This window comes from Hemicordylus capensis, chromosome 3 (assembly GCF_027244095.1).
Source record: "Hemicordylus capensis ecotype Gifberg chromosome 3, rHemCap1.1.pri, whole genome shotgun sequence".
NCBI classification, from domain to species: domain Eukaryota; kingdom Metazoa; phylum Chordata; class Lepidosauria; order Squamata; family Cordylidae; genus Hemicordylus; species Hemicordylus capensis.
In genome coordinates, this window is record NC_069659.1 from 168,359,259 (window position 1) to 168,378,371 (window position 19,113).

Sequence of the window (19,113 nt, forward strand, 5' to 3'; positions counted from 1 at the left end):
GCTCCTTCCCACTCTTGGCAGGATGAGGAGGATGATGATTACCATGTCCCAGGAGATGACTATGGAGACTTTTATGACAGTTCATGCTATGAAGATGGCCCTGATTACAGGCGTTCACTGTCTCAGGACTATGGCTGGGACCATTGGGAAGACTACAGGTGCTATTCACCCAGCAGCTGCCCCTGCTTCCCTTCTCTGTATCATCACAAAAGGAGCAGATGTTATTAGAGATCGTCACCCTGACCAAGATACCGTAGGTCCAACTGATCTCCACGAGGTCCCCACTCAACCTTGGGACATCACACTCGCTACCATGCCCCATCCAGGGCCCCTAACCCATTGCTCAAGGTCTGGAATGCCTGATGCTAGAGGATCCCCAGAGGAACACCTGCCTCCAGCTGCTCCTGCTAACCCACTATCGGACACTGTACACCAAACTCTTGATTTGCATCCTGCACCCCCGACTCGGGCTGCACAACCCCAGGCACAAGAGGGGTTCCCAGTGCTGGACTTCCCTGAAGACTCCCCTGGAGATGAGTCAAACAGCTCTGTCTTCTCAACTCACACGTCCCCCCCTAGACACTCCGGGGGATGCTGAGCCAGACTCCCCCTCTGGGGACTTCCTGTCTCATATGGAAAACGAGCAATGAATGAAAATCTCATTAGAGCTTCAAGCCACCCAGCCTCAGAAGTCCCCTGAAGATCCTATTTTTGGCATTATTGACTCTTCTTCCTCAGTGTTCCCATGTTCAAGCCTATACTAGATATAGCACATGGTTACTGGACCAAACCCTCGTCTACTCAGCTGACATCAAAGAGGATTGAAGCCCTATACGTAATACAGTTGGACAATCGCATTTTTCTCCAGAAACACCCTGTGCCAAATTCAGTTGTCCTCAAAATGGCACAAAGTCAAGGAATAGGGCTCAGACAGCACCGATCGACCGTGAGGGCAGAAAACTGGACTCTGTTGGTAGGCGTCAGTACTCTACTTTCACTAGGTATGTGCGAACCGGTTTGAATTTGAACTGGTTCACATTCGAACCAGGGTGGTGCGAAGGTTCGAATTTGAACCAAACCAGCCATCAGATTCGAGCTGCAGGTTCGAATTCGAACCGAACCACGGGGTGGTTCGATTTGAACTGGTTTGAACTGGTTCAGACATCCAAAAATAAGTACGATGGTAGCTGGCACCCAGGGATACCTGCCTCCCAAACCCTAAAGCAATCGGACACTCGTACGATTTTTAATGAATTTTTGAAAATTATTATTATTTTTTTCTGATAGGGTATAATGGGACTCAAACCAGCCCATTATTCCTTATTGTGGAGCACCCATGGGTGCCAACAACCACCCAAACCATGAAGCAATTGGACGCTCCTACGATTTTTTATGAATATTTGAAATATTTTTAATTATTTTTCTTATAGAGTATAATGGGACCAGAACCAGCCCATATACCCTATTGTGGAGCACCTAGGGGCACAAAAGCAGCGTGGGTGGTAGACAGACAGGGATGCCTACCACCCACAAAACCCCAAGGCAATTGGACACTCCTCTAATTATTGGTGAATTTTAAAATTATTTTTGAATTCTTCATAGGGAATAATGAGGATTGCAGCAAATGTATAGCTTCACGTTGGGGGGAAAGGGGTGTCCTAGTGCGGAGTGTGATGGGTGGTAGTTTCCAAGGGAGGCCAGGAAGCTATCAGAATTATTTGAAAGGAATTGGGCAAAGGGCTGATTTTTAAGTGATTTTTGAAGTTTATGTGTCTTTAAGGTTAGCAGATGAGAGTGGATTCATGGTTTGTCATTGAAAATCTTATATGCTACCAAAGAATCTACACTCAGAACACTTCCGAAAAAACAAAACCCAGTACCCCATGGGTTAGCAACCCATGGGGGTGGTTGGCACCCTCTTTGCACTAGACCACCACTCACTCTGGGCCACCCCAGCACCCCACAAGTGGCTTTAAGGTTTTTCTCCATAGGGAAGAATGGAGGTTTCAGCAGCCCCATAACTGCACTTGGGGGGTGCTGGGGTGGCCCAGAGCGAGGGTGCCAACCACCTCTATGGGTTGCTAGAGATACTTAACCAACACTTTGAAGAAGGAGGGATTGAATCTCATAAAGCAACAGCTACATTCTTCATGCAACCTGGCAGATTGTGCTACCTGTCATTGCTTCCTCTGTAAGGTTGCATCACCATGCCTGGCTTCACTCCTCGGGCCTGACATGTGAAACACATACTTGTATGGAGGACCTTCTGTTTGACAAGTGAGGCCATATTCCAGACTAAGACATATTACACTATGGAATAGGTGCATAAATAGTGTACTACTGTCTGCTCTATGAGCTTCTCCTCTGCTCAACCTTACCGGACAGGTAAGTGGAATTGCCCACAACCACCACGCCCTGCTTCTTTGACTCCATCACACTCCAATGACCCTGCCTTTAGACATAATTGTCAAGGCTCCTTTCGAAAGTTCGGCTCCTTTCGAAAGTTTGGCTCCTACTCCACCCAGAAGCTTCAACAACAGAAGTCCAAGGGACTCTCTACCAATCACTGGGTGCTAACCATCATCAGAATAGAATTTGTCCATAGTCCACCCTCCCCCACTCAACTAGGGAGATGTACTCTGATGACACTGCAACTTCTGCAAGTGATAGAAGCACTGTTACAAAGGTACGTGATAGAACCAGTGACAAACCACCTCAACAGCATCTTCTATTTTCCTTTCTTTGTCGTTTTGAAGCCCAATGGGGGCCTGAACCCCACCCTGGCTCTTTGGGACATGAACCGCTTTGTGAAATACACCAGATTCCGCATGGTGACTATCCTGGAAATAGTGTCCCTCTTGTCTCTGGGAGTGTGTTTCACAGAGATCGACCTAAAAGACGCTTATTACCACATATCCATCTGCCTGCAGCTTCCTGCATTTGATATCAGTTCACGGCTCTACGCTTTGGACTCTCAGTGGCCCCGAGAGTCTTCATGAAGTGTATAGTGGTGGTGGTTGCCTGTCTCCACTGCCAAAACATCAGTGTTTTCCCGTATTTGGATGACTGGTTGCTGACAGCTTCATCCTCACATCTTCTAGAACAACAGGTAACCACAACCATATTCCTACTGGAAGATTTGGGCCTACAAGTAAACTTTGAGAAATCCTGACTGATACCAACCAGATGTATCCCTTTCATGGAGGTGCTCTTAGACTCGAATGCTGCGAGAGTGTTCCTCCCTGAACAAAGGATCTTCTGCTATACTACATCTGGCCAGACGTTTGTCTACTTAGCCAGTACAGATTGCCCACATAGTGCAGAGGATGCTAGGACTCATGGCATCCATGACCTCCACCCTACCACAATCGAGTCTTTGGATGCGAGTGTTACAGCAATGGTTCTTGGATCACTTCAACCCCCAGCTGGATAGGTGGAACAAGCCCCTTTGTCTGCCATTGTCAGGCAGGCAGGCAGTCCTTCAATTGGTGGAGCTCTTGTCATCACTTAGAGGTAGGCCTTCCCTTTACCTTGGACAGGCCACTGATAGCCCTCACAATGGATGTGTCTGAGCTGGGCTGGGAGGGCACATGTTTTAGATTATTGGATAAATGGGCATTGGTTGCCCTTGGAAGCCAGGAGTCACATCAACTACTTGGAACTTCTAGCAGTATTCAAGGCTCTGAAAGGCTTCTTACCATCCCTTCAAGGCCATCATGTTCAGGTCCACATGGACAATATGACTGTCAAAGCTTACCTAAACAGGGAAGGGGGTATGGGCTCAAGAACCCTACTCTCAACCTCATGGATCTGGCACTAGGTATATCACACGACTTGGAACTTTCAGCAATTCACATTCAGGTACAGATGAATGTCCTGGTGGACTCCCTGAGCCAGGCTTCTGTGACCTCCCATGAATGGGAGGTCACTGGACCGTATACCATCCAGTTCTCCAGAATTTGTTCCAGCATTGGAGAACACCCACTGTGGAGGTCTTTGCCACATAAGCAAACTGCCAGTGCCTCCAATACTTCTCCAGGATGGGTGTGGGTCATTACTGCCTCTGAGATGTCTTTACTCTATGTTGAACGGGGATCTTTCTGTACCTCTTTCCATCGATTCCCCGATCTCAAGGGTCCTGAAATAACTGAGAAAGGAGCCCGCGAGGGCAATTCTGGTGGCACCATACTGGCCGTGGAGAACATGGTTTCCGATACTGGCATCTTTCACCCTGGATGGTCCAATTCCCCTCCAGAACCTACCAAACCTATTGACTCAGAGCCAAGGCTCTATATCACACCCAGATCTGACACAGTTGCACCTAACAGCGTGGCTCCTTTCCTCAATGTAGACCCACATTTACAAGAGGTCCTAGAGGCTGCTTGAAAGCCTCCAACTCAACTGACTTATGAAAGAAAATGGAAGTGCTTCTTGGAATTTGCCAAAGCCAAGCATGTTGTCCCCTACCAGGTATCCACCCCCTTCCTCCTGGATTATCTACTTCAGTTAAAAACCATTGGTCTTTCTATGTCTTCCATTAGAGTCCACCTGGCAGCAATATCGGCATACGTCATACCACAGAGCATAGAATTCCCCCTTCAAGAACCCTATAGTCAAGAGGTTCCTTAAGGGCCTGATCAACCTGTACCCTGACATGCCACTCACGTCCACCCCATGAGACCTCTCTCGAGTCTTCACTCAGTTGGTATGCAAACCCTTCAAACCTCTGGCTACTTGTAATCTCCCGCCTACTTACCTGGAAGGCTGTATTCCTTGTGGTGGTTACTTCATTGTGCTGAGTGAGTTAACTCAGGGCCCTTTGAGTGGATCCTTCATGTCTAGTCTTCCACAGGGTAAAGTACAATTGTCTTTGGATATTAATTTTCTCCCCAAGGTGGTGAGTACTTCCCACAGGTCTCAAGTTTTGTCCCTGCCAGTCTTCTTCCCGAACCTGTCCTTGCAGGCAGAAAAAACCCTCCATTGTCTTGATGTTTGCCACTGATTGTCCTTCTACAAAGAAAGGACACAGGTGATCAGGAAGTCTCAAGACTCTTATGCCCCCAAGTTGCTGGGTGCTCAACCTGCAACACCATAACTAGCCAGGTGGATCATGAGCACTATCACTTTGGCTTACGAACTCGCAGGTAAAGACCCTCCAAAGTCCGTCAGAGCCCACTCCACAAGAATGGTATCCACTTCCACCACTTTCAATAGGTATGTCCCAGTTGATGTCATTCTCCACTCATTCGTCACGCATTATGCTTTGGACCTGCGCTCCAGACAGGATATGGAGTTTGGGAGAGCCGTGCTGTATTCCATCTTCCAGTGACTGCGGCCCTCTGCCAGGTAGGTGAGCTTGCAATGTGCCCATCACTGTGAACAGCAGAGACCACAACAATGAACAACAGGTTGCTTACCTGTAAACAAAGTTCATCTAGTGGTCATCTGTTTGTTCACATACCCTTCCCTTCCTCCCCGCTGCAGTCTCTTTCAGATCGGCGGACATTTGAGCTGAGGGAAGCAGAGCATAATGTCACCAAGGGCTCCTGCCGAAATTGCTAGAACTAGAGCTTGGAAGGATCCTGAACAGACTTCAGCGTGTGCCTGAAGCCCATCAGTGTGAATGAACAGATGACCACTACTAGATGAACTTCGTTTACAGGTAAGCAACCTGTTGTTCCCATACAGTGCAGTAAGGGTTGTCAATAGCCCAATATCTGTATTAGTATGATCTGCAGTTTTAAACAATATTGCAAGAGCATCAAAGGGCACTTAACCTCCATGAAGGCTGAACCTGACCTATTTGTATCCCCCTTCTCAAATGGGGTATGATCCACTTCAATTTCTAACAAAGGTTAATATTGTACAATAAGATGACTGGAGCAACTGTGGTTGCACCAGGAGAGCAAGCAAGCAAGCCTAGGTTACTGAGGAGTTTTACCTCTGCAGTATTGACATTTTATCCTTCTCACATGTGTACACATATACACTCTTTTCTTCCATCTTAATAGATTTTATATTAAATATTTCAAAAGTACTAATGAAATACTTGTAATTCTTTCTAATGCTGTCGAGGAGGCTTGAATGATATACATATATATTTTTATAGAAGGTAAGATGCATGTAAGAGGCTTCATCCCCCCCCCCACCCTGGTGATCAGTGACCCCAATGTTGTTGTAACAGTGTCCCTCTAAAATGACTTCAAACCTGAAATTTGATGGGCAGGATGGAAAGGAAGAACCTTATACCTCCATCAGTTCCATTAGTCTTTATAGTTAGTGATACTTTGTCTTGCTAGTAAATTCAGTGTCCAAAGGAACACTTGACAAGCATAAGGGTGGGTTAACAGGGCAAGAATGTTAGATACGGGGTTCTGAATTTAAGTCTTCTCTCCGCCCTGGACTGGTTTTGGTGGGGGACATGCTAAGATGAATGACAGAGAATGACCATTGAGCTGCATTAAACCCAGGATGACAGGTTGATTGCACATTAGTTTTTAGGGGCCATCCCGAAATGGGTAAACAAAAACTTCACTGCCTTTCTGAATGATTACTGAAATGCATTGAGAAGAGAGATCCCAGATTAACTAATCTCTTTGGGAATGACCATTGCAATGCATTTAAGTGGGTTCAAATTCTGCACCTTGACTTTCAAGCCTCAAGATAAAAATTAGATTAACGTTTATATCTGCCTGTCATGAGCTGATTTTATGAATGACCACAGGAGAGCAGTTAGGCAGCTGGAAGAGACTGATCAATCTATATAAAATACCCCGAATCTCGCCATCAGTTAAAGAGGCACAGATGAAAGATGAAATCAGACACTAGCTCTTCTGTCCTCATACAGCCCCCCATTAGCTTTCAAGTAGTGCTCTTCCTGCGTGTTCAGTTTCATTATCTTCATCTCCTTTACAACAGCCTTGTGAAGCAGGCCAATATCAAATATCAGTTCAGAGCACCCCTCACCCATTTCTCTGTTTTTAGTAGATAATAATAATACTAGCAGGGTGCCAGTGTTTGTCCCTACAAGCTTTGTAGAGGGTAACTGGTTTTTTTAAAAAGAACTGGCTCATCGTACAGGGCTCTGAGTGTACAAAGCTGACACATAACGAGAAACCAGCCTTGAATGTACTTGCCTACAGAGTTGTCTTCCTGCCTTTTGAGCTTGTGGGAGGTCAAACATGTGATGTAACCTTGCATGCACAACATTCAGTGGGCGTAGACCTGAGCCGTGGTGTTAACTGCTAATATGCGGTCCAGTACTTAATGTGGAGTGGTGTGCTCTTTTACAGCAAGCAGAGATGAACTTCAGTCCAGAAAGGCTAAATTGGACTACGAGGAAGTTGGTACTTGTCAGAAAGATGTTATCAGTGTCTGGGATAAGAAACTCTTAAATTGCAGAGCCAAAATCAGATGCGACATGGAAGATATTCATGCCACTATGAAAGATGGTAATTTTGAATGCAATATATGTAGCACATATTGAGAGGGAGAAAGATAAGAATTATATGCAGACTTTGACTTCAATTAACATTAACATTAACATTTTTCCTTTGCATTGGTTGCCCTGCATTTTTGATGAAAACTGCACTCTCATAGTTTCATTGTGTTTTTGATTGGCATTAGCCATATAGAAAGATATGGCCAAAGAAAAAAGATTGTCTGGGCCCCAATAGCAGTTTAATGATACATTAGTTTTGTTTCTTCCCAGTAAAATAACATTGTAATAATATGTTGGCTGTTCTCATGGCCATTCATTGGGACAGCGAGAGAAAAATGAGTATTTTGAGGGGGGTGGGGAATTAAGGGTCAGAGATGAACATATTTAATCAACCGTACTAATTATCTATCTATCTATCTATCTATCTATTTAATAGATGTATATACCACCCCAAACCAAAGTCTCGGGATGGTTCACAACTATAAAACAACAATACAAATAAATAAAACATTAAAATAAATTAAAGCTCAAAAAGCTGCTTAAAACAAAATTAGTTTACAATATTTAAAATTACAAAAATAAAAAGGCCTAGTTAAAAAGATGAGTCTTCAAAGAGTTTTTTAAAAACTGCTAGAGATGGGGAGAGTCTTATGACAATGCATTCCAAAGTCTCAGAGTGACAACTGAGAAGGCCCGTCCCTGAGTGGCCACCATGTGACTTGAAGGTAGCCACAGATGGGCCTCCCCTGACGAATGAAGTGGACGATGGGAATCATGCAGAAGAAGACGCTCTCTTAAATACCGTGGGCCTAAGCTGTTTAGGGCTTTATAGGTTATAACCAGCACTTTGGATTTCGCCCGGAAACCTATTGGCAGCCAGTGTAACTCCTGTAATATAGGAGTAATATGGTCTCTTCGAGATGGTCTTGTGGTAACAAGCATGACTTGTTCCCATAGCTAAGCAGGGTCTGCCCTGGTTGCATATGAATGGGAGACTTGATGCGTGAGCACTGCAAGATATTCCCCTCAGGGAATGAAGCCACTCTGGGAAGAGCAGAAGGTTTCAAGTTCCCTCCCTGGCTTCTCCAAGATAGGGCTGAGAGAGATTCCTCCCTGCAACCTTGGAGAAGCCGCTGCCAGTCTGTGAAGACAATACTGAGCTAGATAGATCAATGGTCTGACTCAGTATATGGCAGTTTCCTATGTTCCTATGAGATGACCCGGAGACCAACCTGGCTGCTGCGTTCTGTACTAATTGTAGTTTCCGGACTACGTACAAAGGCAGCCCCACATAGAGCGCATTGCAGTAATCAAGTCTGGAGGTTACCAGTAGATGTACTACTGTTCTGAGATCATGAATCTCAAGAAATGGATGCAACTGGCATATCAACTGAAGCTGATAAAAAAGTGCTTCTGGCCACTGCCTCAACCTGAGAAACAAGGGAGAGGTGTGAATCCAAAGCACTCCCAGACTGCGTACCTGTTTACCACTTTAAATCTGTGTAACAAAGCAGTTTGTTAAAGATGTTAAAAAGTATACATTTATGAAAAGTGTAAAATTTTTAAATTAGGCAATAGTTGAATAACTGAAAACAGAAACAATCAGGAATGTGGTAAATAGCAAAGAAGGCTATATTGATTGGGCTTAAAAATTGTATGTAGATCTTAGTATTGTCATGCAGAATGAAGTTATTTTAGCGATACATTCACAAATGGGCATCCTTGTAAATCAGCGGCAAACTGTTGTAGCCAAGAGAGTGGTGTTGTGAATGTGCTCCTGAAGGCTTGCCTCATATAAACTAGAACCTGTTTCCTATCCAAATTCATAAGCAGCCTCCTATGGGCTACTAGTGGCTGAGGCACCCCATGGTCTTCATATGAATGGAGTATGGACATGCAAAACACTGGTGCGAGTAATCACACAAATTCCCTGGATCATTTTGGTTTTGTGTCTCCCTTTCCCCCCCCTTCTCAATTTTTGTGTGCTTAGGTGTACCAAAAAGTCGCCGGGGAGAAATCTGGCAGTTCCTTGCTGTGCAGCATCGTGTAAGACATCGACTGCCAAATAAACAGCAACCCCCGGACATCTCTTACAAAGAACTCCTGAAGCAGCTGACAGCACAACAGCATGCTATTCTTGTAGATCTAGGTAACTTCTCTGCCAAGACTGATAGATGTTTAAGACTGTAGGTTCCCAAATGGTGAAAACGGTGGCAGAAGAGAGGTTTGCTGTGCATATATATGGAGCAGACAAGGCCCATTACTTCAGGCTGTGCTTTTGTCAGCACATGAGAAGTATATCCCAAATGAGAAAGCAGCATTTGTCTGTTGCAGATCCCAATCTAGTAGACTCTTCGTTATGGTGCCTGATATCTTCCTGTGCTTGCAAATCTTGCTCTCTGCTCCACTAAGGCCACAAACACCTGTGTTCTCCTCTTGATATAGGTTGAACACATGGTTCATGAGAGGAACTGCATGTAATGGATTTTGAAATAGGGTTTGCTTGCTGTTTCTAGAACCATGATAACTCAACCTGTAGATTGATAAGTCAAACTACAGGTGGCTGTGGATAACTTTGCAAGATTCACTGATTTTTCAAAACAAGCTTTGAGAGACTCTGAATATGATCAGAGAGTCAGAAGTGCTTAACCCTTTCTCCTCCATTTTCCTGCTCAAATCCCTTTCCCCCACCAGCTGCTTTCCTATTTGTCAGGAATAAAAGATGGATGGATACCCATGTATTTTCCTCCTGGGTGAAAAAGTAATTGTGTTGCTGCAATTCTTACTAGAAAACTAGCAAGCAGGAAAAAGGTTAAGTACCTCCTTCTTGCTGCTGAATTTCCATTTATGTTGTTGCTGAATTTCCATTCCTATTTATTCTTTATTTTAAAGAGAATAAAGCAAGAATGAAGACAAAATTTAAGAATAAGGTAACAAATGAGGAAAGTTGTGTACTCCTTCTTGTAATATGTAAACTGCTGCATTATAGCTTGCTTGATTAAGTGCCATCACATGGATAGATTCTCTCCAGGATGATCTGTCTTCAACTTGGCCTTTAAGGTCTCTCAGTAGTGCATTCATTGCTGTCATAATCGAGTCCATCCACCTTGCTGCTGGTTGTCTTCTTCTCTTTCTTTTAACTTTTCCCAGCATTATGGGCTTCTCAAGAGAGCTGGGTCTTGGCATAATATGTCCAAAGTATGAACTAAGCACTATAGCTTAGTTTTGTGCAATTGCCTCTCAGTTTACCAATTGACAGGATTCTGTGAGTGCTAGGAACATAAAATACTGCTAGAAGGTAATCACGTCTTTACCCCAAAAAATCTGAATTCTGCAACCTATATGACTAATGCAAATTAAGCTTTAGGTACTGTTTCTTATTTTGCCTAAAATCATTCTAATTTTGCTAGTCATGGGGCAAGAAGATATGTGGATAATTGAGGACCCACCCTCAATCAGTAGAAATCTTGTTCAGGTAGCTCTCTGGCTTCTGAAACGTCAGTGGGCCTAGTTTGCATATTGTCAGGCTAATTTTTAGCCATAAGGACTATAAACCTTTTCTCCCCCCGCCCCCTTGTATTTTAAAAAACAAAAACAAAAAAACCAACACAAACCTAAGATCCTCAGGAGGCTGAATTCTCTCTCTGCCTGCTACTGTGTCCTGTGCTTTTGCTGTGCCACCCACCGTATTATGGCATACACAGCCCTGATCAAGTGCATCCCCTCATGGAAGCAAATTAAAGTACCAGGAAATGCTTTAGGTAATGAATGAGCATTGTAGTTTTTGCCAAGAAAAGGAAACTTGCTTTTCATGACCTTGCTTTTCTTAAACATGGCATAGCACAAGAAATCCTAGGAGGTAAGATGGAGACTTCCAAGTGGTGAAGGCAACTTTATCATTTCTGTTCTTCCAATTTTGGCTGCATCGTGTATATGAGCTGCTATTGTGTATGTTTTTTTTAAGGGGTGTGTGTGAGTGTGTGTTTTGAGCTTCTTGAGACTTTTAAATATAATCTGGCAGCTCATTCTCTTCCTTCTCCTTCTTGTTGTTTTTTTTTTGCCCCAGGAAGGACCTTTCCAACACATCCTTACTTTTCTGCTCAGCTAGGGGCAGGGCAGCTGTCCCTCTTCAATCTTCTGAAAGCTTATTCCTTGCTGGACAAGGAGGTGGGCTATTGCCAGGGGATCAGCTTTGTGGCTGGGGTGCTGCTTCTCCACATGAGTGAAGAGCAAGCCTTTGAAATGCTGAAGTTTCTCATGTATGACCTTGGCTTCCGAAAACAATACAGGCCTGACATGATGTCGCTACAGGTAAGGCAGAAGTAGGCATCACTTTAGAGCAGGATGTTAAGTTGGAGTTTGAGACAGTATTGCATAAGGCAGTTACAACTAACTGGTGGCCTTTGGGTTGGATCTGGCCTGGCAGCTGGACCTGCTGTCCCCTGATCTCTTGTACATCTCACCACTTTATTCAGTATCCCCCTCCTAGGCCCTGCTGCCACCTTCTCCTGTAATCCTCCCTCAGAATCCTCTCTGCTTGAAGAGCACACCCACCACCACCACTACCCTGTATTCCCTGTCAGCAGTTTCAAACGTTCTGTGAGGTGCCTTAGTGTTCAGTCCGCTCTTTGCTGCTGTTCAAGCTGTGTTTGCTGGGATGGTAGACTGAAAGACATCAACATCATATTGGAAGCCCATTGATGAGGCTTCTTCCTTCCTCTTCCTTGTTTGGCTTGTTTGAAGCTGGCAAATTCAGTGGCACTGTGAGAGGTCTGGATTCAATACTGTGATGCTTGGGAATATAACCATTGAGGAGAATGTAGGGGAGAAATTGGTCACTAAGCTGTGAAAGGGATGGGGAATGCAAAAGAAGGCAGTAGCAGGGAGAAGCGAGAGATGCACAGACTCTCGTAGCATGGATGAAAATGGTGGAGGGTGGTGGAGGAAATAATGGCAGAAAATAAACAGGTAGGGTTTGTTTCTGTTTAGAGGCTGGTACATTTTGTTATCTGGTGAAGAAAGGACGCTTAACACATATCCTCCTAGTGCTACTGATTTGTACAAATGAACTATTCTCTGAACCAAAGGGTGCCACAGCGTGCGACAGCCTCCAGTGCTATCATCCCTGCATAAAGTATGGAAGTTGCACATCTTTAACAATTTAGGTGCTAAGAAGCTGCTTTTGTTTCTGTCCTTGCATTTCTAACTCCCCCTTTGATTGAATTGGTTCCTCAAGGCAGCTTTATAACAAGATGTTATTTTTATTCCTAAAGCAAAAGGTTCTCTACACAAGGGTTGTAATTATTCCCTACCAGGCATCATTCTCCAATATGATTTATTATTTAAAATGTACTTGCTGCCTTTCTACTCCCTCCCCCCGTTTTAATACAAGAATGTGATGCACAAAAATTCACCCATCTGCTTACAATTAAAAATGTTATTAAACAGCAGTCCGCCTCAAATTAGGTGTATTTCACAACCTAAGTGAACAGAACTGTTTTCATTTGTTGCCTGAAATTAAGAAGCAAGCTTTCTAGGCCTCTTCGAATAGCGTGTTTCACAATGATGGTGCCACTTCTGAAAATGCCTTGCACCAAGGAAGCCAATAATCTCTCACTTCAGATGGAGATTTCACTTGGAGCAAAGACTTGCCAGCTGAAACATGAGGCATGAGGAAGTTCATAGATGATGTATGATTGAAATTTGTTTGACGTTTGAGATCCAGTGTGGAGAGAGACCCCCTTGTTGGCCAGAAAGTTGTTTATTAGGAGTAAAGTAGTAATCAGTTTTCCTCTATTTATGTGGTTTTAGAGTATCACATGCACTACCCCCATTTATTCTTCCTCCCAAGAAAACCAGTCTGAATATGTCTGCAGGATTCTAGGTTGTTAGATGTTATGCTTCTCTATGGGTGTTGGCTTGATTTTTGTTTTTTAAAAAACCAAACCATGTGTGGGTTAACTTTTTATAACATTATTTATTAATTTATTTCCTCCAAGATTTTTGGGGAAAGGTTTAGAGAATACTTTCCTGATGAATTTATCCCTGAATTTCAAGGTTCGAAATTACCATAACATTTAATCAGAGTGGCACTGTAATGTTGGGATTTGCAGTTTTTCTTGGTGAGATCTGGCCATCACACAGCTGGGCTTCATTTGGACAGTGAAGGTCTAATCAGGAGTTTGCAAAATTCCTCTTCCCTCTCTGAGTGGTAGCTCCTCACATGGCTAGCCCTTAACTCCTGAATTTTTCATCGTCCATGGAGAGAGCTACATCTCGGGCTAGTTGGAGAGTTTTGTCTTCTGTGCTTCTACAAAAACAACAGTAACAAGAAATAACTGTTGTAGAACGCAGGAATTTGTTTTCTTCTTTCATTTGTTTCATTATTTCCCCCTCTTTTACCTCAGGTTTTCTCTGCATTTTTGCCTTTTGTGTTTTTCTTTCCTTCAGTCTCCACCCCCACCCCACCCTGTTTTGGGGAGCGAATTTATATATTTTTCTTGCCATTATTTATTGCCATTAAAACTACATTCAGAAACTGCTCTAGCTGCAAGGCTAAGATTCCCATCACTGACAGACATCAACTTTGTCTCCTCTGCCTCAGGGAAACACACATTGTCCAGTCCTGTATTCATTGCTAGAAATGTACATGACAGGCATGCCAAAACCAAGTTGCTAGACTGTGGGCTGCCCTCTGGTAAAAAGCCCATCTCTGTTCTGCACCCATGGCTGCCGCCCGCGATGACCATTCTTTGGGAAAGACTTTGACAAGAGGCTGCGTCTACCACGCCTCAGAGCTTGCTAGCGGAGCATGCCCTGGTGGCTCCTGTATCTAGCCTGACTCAGTTTACTACTATTTCCTTGGGGCCTATGGCTACCTCAGGACTGGCCTCTCCTACTGATATGTGGATGGCAGTTGCTTCAACCATGACCGTGCTACCTGAGAAGCCCAAGAGAAAAGAGCCTCATTCTGGGCATGAGTACCTGCAAAAGAAACATAAGAAGGCAGCACCACCAGAGGCATATGGTGCCAGTCCACTTCTGGACTAGCACAATGAACAGTGACTCATGTGCAGGACTCTTAGGACCCTGTGCCTCAGCTGAAGAAATGTGTGCACAGGACTAAACAACCCTCCCCGTCTCCATGAGATTCTTCGGTTTCGATACTGAACCCTGCCTTGTCACCTAGAAGCACTTGAGACCTCACCTTCCCCAGGATCTGGACGTGATGTATTCTGACCATAACACCACCTCTAACTCTGGCACTGCTTCTGTTGCCTCCTCCTCCTCGATGTGGAGAGGACATTTTACACCACCTGTTGGAGGTTCCCTTTCTCCCGTGAGGGCACCATATTATGTCTCCCGTATGACACCTTCACGGGACCATCATGGCCACAGTTTTTATGGGGATTTGTGTTCTCCTTCGTCTTACTCCCCTGACGCATGTGATTATGCTTATTGCCGAGCTTCTCTGGGTGAATGGGACAGTTCCTATTATAGCTATTGTGAGAATGGCAGACGTTACTCTCTGCTGTACGCCTACCCTGTCAGACAACTTTGCAGTGCTAGAGACAGGTCACGTTTGAGGACCTGCTCACCTCCCTGCTGTAGGACTGGGTTGTCTCCTCATTGTCGCCACCGGTGATCAGAATGGCATTGCTCTCCCCTGCACCATGAATGCCAAGTCAGCCTTCACGCTCCTCCAGTTACTTTTTCCCAGCCTTTGCCTCCCTCCAACAGGCAGGTGGCTCCGCTCAACTTGGATTCATCAGGTCTCAGTGCCTATGCTAAGTTGCTTAAATGCATATGTCCTCCTGTTCCACTGGATGTTGTGGGCCCCGCACCGCCAGACCAGATTCTTCAATCCCCTGCCTCGGATCTAGACTCTGAGGGAGAATCAGATCCATTGGTCATTGCAGGCATGGCTTTGAACTCCACGCCATCTAAATTGGTAGAAGACCCCAAGCCTTCATCTCCTTCTCAAGATTTCAGTTCCTTCACAGAACAGGTTTTTAAAATGCCACGAGCCTTGGGGCTCCAGCAGAAGAATGAGATGAAACCCGCCTCTAATCCCATCTTTGACTTTATAGATGCAGATGCCAAACCTGCAATTTACCTACCCATGAACCCAGCTTTGTCGGACATAACGTGAGTTTGCTGGGACAAACCATCTGCAGTTGTTCTGACCTCCAAGCAGATTGAGAGCTTTTACAAAGTTCAACTTGAAGACTGCCCCTTGCTTCGGAGACATCCTATTCCAAACTCCGTGGTAGTGAAAGCAGCAGTCTAAGTCACACTATAGAGCCTTATCTTTTCCTATTGATAGACAAGGCAGAAAGCTTGACTCCATTGGCAGATGATTTTATTCTACTTAGTTTGCAATTTTGAGCAGCAGGGTAATCAGGCCTGCATGTCACGCTACAACCACTTATTCTGGGAAAAGCAGCCTCCAATCCTCAGTTGCCTCTCACCTGATCAAAGGGAGACATCTCTCTCATTAAAATGGGAAGCCTTTAAATTAAGTAAGCAACTGCTCCATATCTCCAGACATACAACTGCTTCAGCAGCCAAATCTATGGCAAGTTTGGTGGCCTTGTGGAGTCATGCGTGACTGCGCTTCTCTGGTTTGATCTCAGAGGCTAGAATGAGAATCAAAGACCTTCGATTTGATGGGCAAGCTCTTTTTTGGATCTCAAACAGGATTAATCAATTGAAAGGGTCCAGAAGCTCTGCATTGCTCCAAAATCTGTGAGCCTCACCTCCGCTACTTCCTCAAGGTACAACAGGCCTTTTAGGGCTCAGCGCCCATAGTCCTCAAGATCGTCTTCTCACTCTCAGATGGATCATTTCTTTCATTCCCAAATCTTTCATCAGTTTAGGCACTCCTTTCCATCTTCCAAACCTACTCAGTCTAAACCTAAGTCTACAACCTACCACAAAAAAAGATGATTATTTCACGGCCAGGATGCATAATGTGCAGGAGTATTGCATCATACAATTGGGTCCTCACTATCATATGGTTGCAGAATAGTGTTTCTACAGCACCCGTGGATTTAGGCTGCAAGATCACCTTCCCAACATTGATTCTCTGGGAAGAAGTGAACACCCTGCTATAGAAAAGGGCCATAGCACCCATATCTCCCCATTTGGCAGACTGATTCTCTTCCCTTTACTTTGTCATTCCAAAGAAAGATGGCAGCTTATACCCCATCAATGGATCTGAGAGATTTATTTTCCTTCGCATCGTACAAGAGATTCTGTAGGCTAGCTGTCTCTGAAATTTTCCCACTGCTCACAGTAGGAATGTGGTTTGCCTCCATAGATTTGGAAGATGTGTATTATCACATTATGATTCACCCTCAGCCCAGGAAGTTCCTTCACTTTCAGATAGGTTCACAAATGTTCCAATTCAAAGCCATGCCTTTCGGTCTCTCCTCTACCCCGAGAGTCTTCACAAAATGCATGGCTGTGATAATTGGACACCGTCAGGAACAGTGGATCACAATTTTCCCCTAGACTGACTCTTAGTGGCACGATCTCCAGATTCTCTGCAAAGTCACTTAGACATGACTTTAGACTTACTTCATTACCTGGGCCTCAGGATAAGCTACAAGAAGTCCCATCTACAGCTGACCCATTATATACAGTTCCTAGGGGTGGTGTTCGCTTGTTCGTGTGGTCATTCACCTCCTCCCAGAGTGCATAGACCACATAAGGGTCTTGGCCAGTTCGTTTCTGAGGCATCCTCTACAACCTGCCAGACAGATCCAGCATATGTTAGGTCTCATGGTGTCAACTACTGCAGTCTTGCCCCAGCTCTCCTACACATGTGGCCACTTCAGTGATGGTTTATAGACTCTTTCACCCCTCAACAGGACACACAGCATATAGTCTTGCCCATACAATCCGAAACTCACTAGTCTTTCCTTTGGTGGACTCACACTTCATTGTATTTACAGTACTTTTCAGCTATCCACATACAAGGCAATGAGAACACCCTAGCATGTCATATGAGCAGGACCTCCTCCCTGTCCCACAAATGGAAATTCAACCTGGCGGTTCTCTGATGAATCTTCTGACTGTCGGGGATGCCAGAGATATACCTTTTCACCAGCTCAGAAAATGGCCAGTGTTGGAAGTTCTGCACCAGAAAGTATCTTCTCACCTGGAATGCACATTAAGTGTACCCTGTTATTCTGATTCAGCTAATCCCTTGATCCTGCAAAAGATGCAAAGTGACAAGACACATTGCATACTAGTGACCTCCTGGTGGCAGAAACATCACAGGTTTCTTTGTTTCCTATGGCTTTTCCATGGGAATCTCTGTCACCTTCCTTACCATCCGGCTCTTCTAACCAGGCCTATCCTTAAGGTGGGGCGACCAGGGCAATCACCCTGGGCCCCACGCTGGGGGAGCAGCCTGCCCTGAAAAAAATTGACCTTCCTCCCATCCCCCAATTCAGTTGACCTGTAAGGCTGCAGCTTGCAGGAGCTGCACGCAGGCTTGCCTGCTATCCAAAGGCTCCCTGCAGGACAGGAGATGCTGCTACAGTTCCCTCTCCCTGACTCTCAGCTGTTCAGTGGGTGGGTGGAGCTTCCAAGGGGCTTTTCAGCTGAAACAGGTCTCTCTGAAGCTCTACCCAGTCCCTGACCCTGCAGCTCTCCAGCCAGGAGGTAGAGTGGTCAGCGCTGGCTGCCCACCAGAGCACTGTGAACACCCTCTGCCCTGCAGCCCTGTGCTGTGCTGAGAGCCTGTACCTTCCTCCTCCTCCTCAGAGCCAGCAATGGTATGGGTTTTCCCTTTTATCACAATCCCCCCCCCCGTATATTTATGGAATGATTTCCTATTGGGCTTTGATATTGGGCACAGATATAGGGCAGAGTGGGAGCGCTCTGAATATTGAAATTAAAATGGATTGGACATATTGTTTGTTTGAAAAAAACATATAGATAGATAGATAGATAGATAGATAGATAGATAGATAGATAGTCCTATAAGTGGCTTGTTTCATGGCAGAAAATTACAAAACCTTCTGGTACTGAAGCCCCACCTTGGACCATCATTCCATCCCTATGTGGTAGAATCTGCCTTTTGCCTTAATAAAAGGTAAAAGCACCCAACTTTTTGCCCCACCCTTTAGATCCCCTGGAATGACTTGGCATAGGGCTGTGATATTGAGCACAGATGTAGGGCAGAGTGGGAGAGCTCTGAATATTGAAATGAATTGGTCAATCCATTTTCCCCTACTGTAGTAAAGTTGCCAGGAAGAATAAAATGTATATGAAAGTAAGGCTAACTGTAAACAGATGAATAAACTTTATTTATTTTATTTGTGCATGCACTATGATCAAGTTGGTTTGCAATCCAGAATTTCTGAGTAAGAACTGTGAAGCAAGGGGCTTGTGTTGTGCTTTTAACTTCCCCCCTTACAAATGCACTATATGTCCAAGCTGGTTGATCATATCCAAAAAAACCCATCCCTCACTCACACTATTTACACAGTATGTCATCAGACAATATGTTTTTGTAATGATATGAAATGTTAAGGAGGCCCCTCACATGCTGATTTGCCCCCAGCCCTGCAACCCCCTAGGGACGGCCCTGCTTCTAACACAGCACCAGGAGAAGTTGTTCCACCTAGACACCACTTCTCTGCGTCTGACACCATGGA

At 44.8% G+C, this 19,113-nt stretch overlaps 1 protein-coding gene and 1 long non-coding RNA gene across 9 annotated transcripts in view; one reads left to right on the forward strand and one right to left on the reverse strand.

Annotated features, from left to right (window-relative positions):
• The window catches only part of TBC1D4 (TBC1 domain family member 4), a 152,457-nt gene that overhangs the window by 117,272 nt on the left and 16,072 nt on the right, over nucleotides 1-19,113 (forward strand). For 7 of the 8 annotated variants that reach the window (XM_053307475.1, XM_053307476.1, XM_053307477.1 and 4 more), the window contains 3 exons: nucleotides 7,293-7,451; nucleotides 9,432-9,590; nucleotides 11,508-11,752. In XM_053307475.1, the coding sequence (XP_053163450.1) occupies nucleotides 7,293-7,451; nucleotides 9,432-9,590; nucleotides 11,508-11,752 (563 nt within the window). Of the gene's footprint in view, nucleotides 1-6,069; nucleotides 6,113-7,292; nucleotides 7,452-9,431; nucleotides 9,591-11,507; nucleotides 11,753-19,113 lie in introns of those variants that run through there. The other variant, XM_053307484.1, reaches the window with a different exon arrangement.
• Nucleotides 13,399-18,208, reverse strand: LOC128350009 (uncharacterized). Its single transcript, XR_008319111.1, has 3 exons — nucleotides 17,607-18,208; nucleotides 16,201-16,371; nucleotides 13,399-13,751 (listed from the first exon to the last, which is right to left on the reverse strand). It is a non-coding gene; the product is annotated as an uncharacterized LOC128350009 (long non-coding RNA).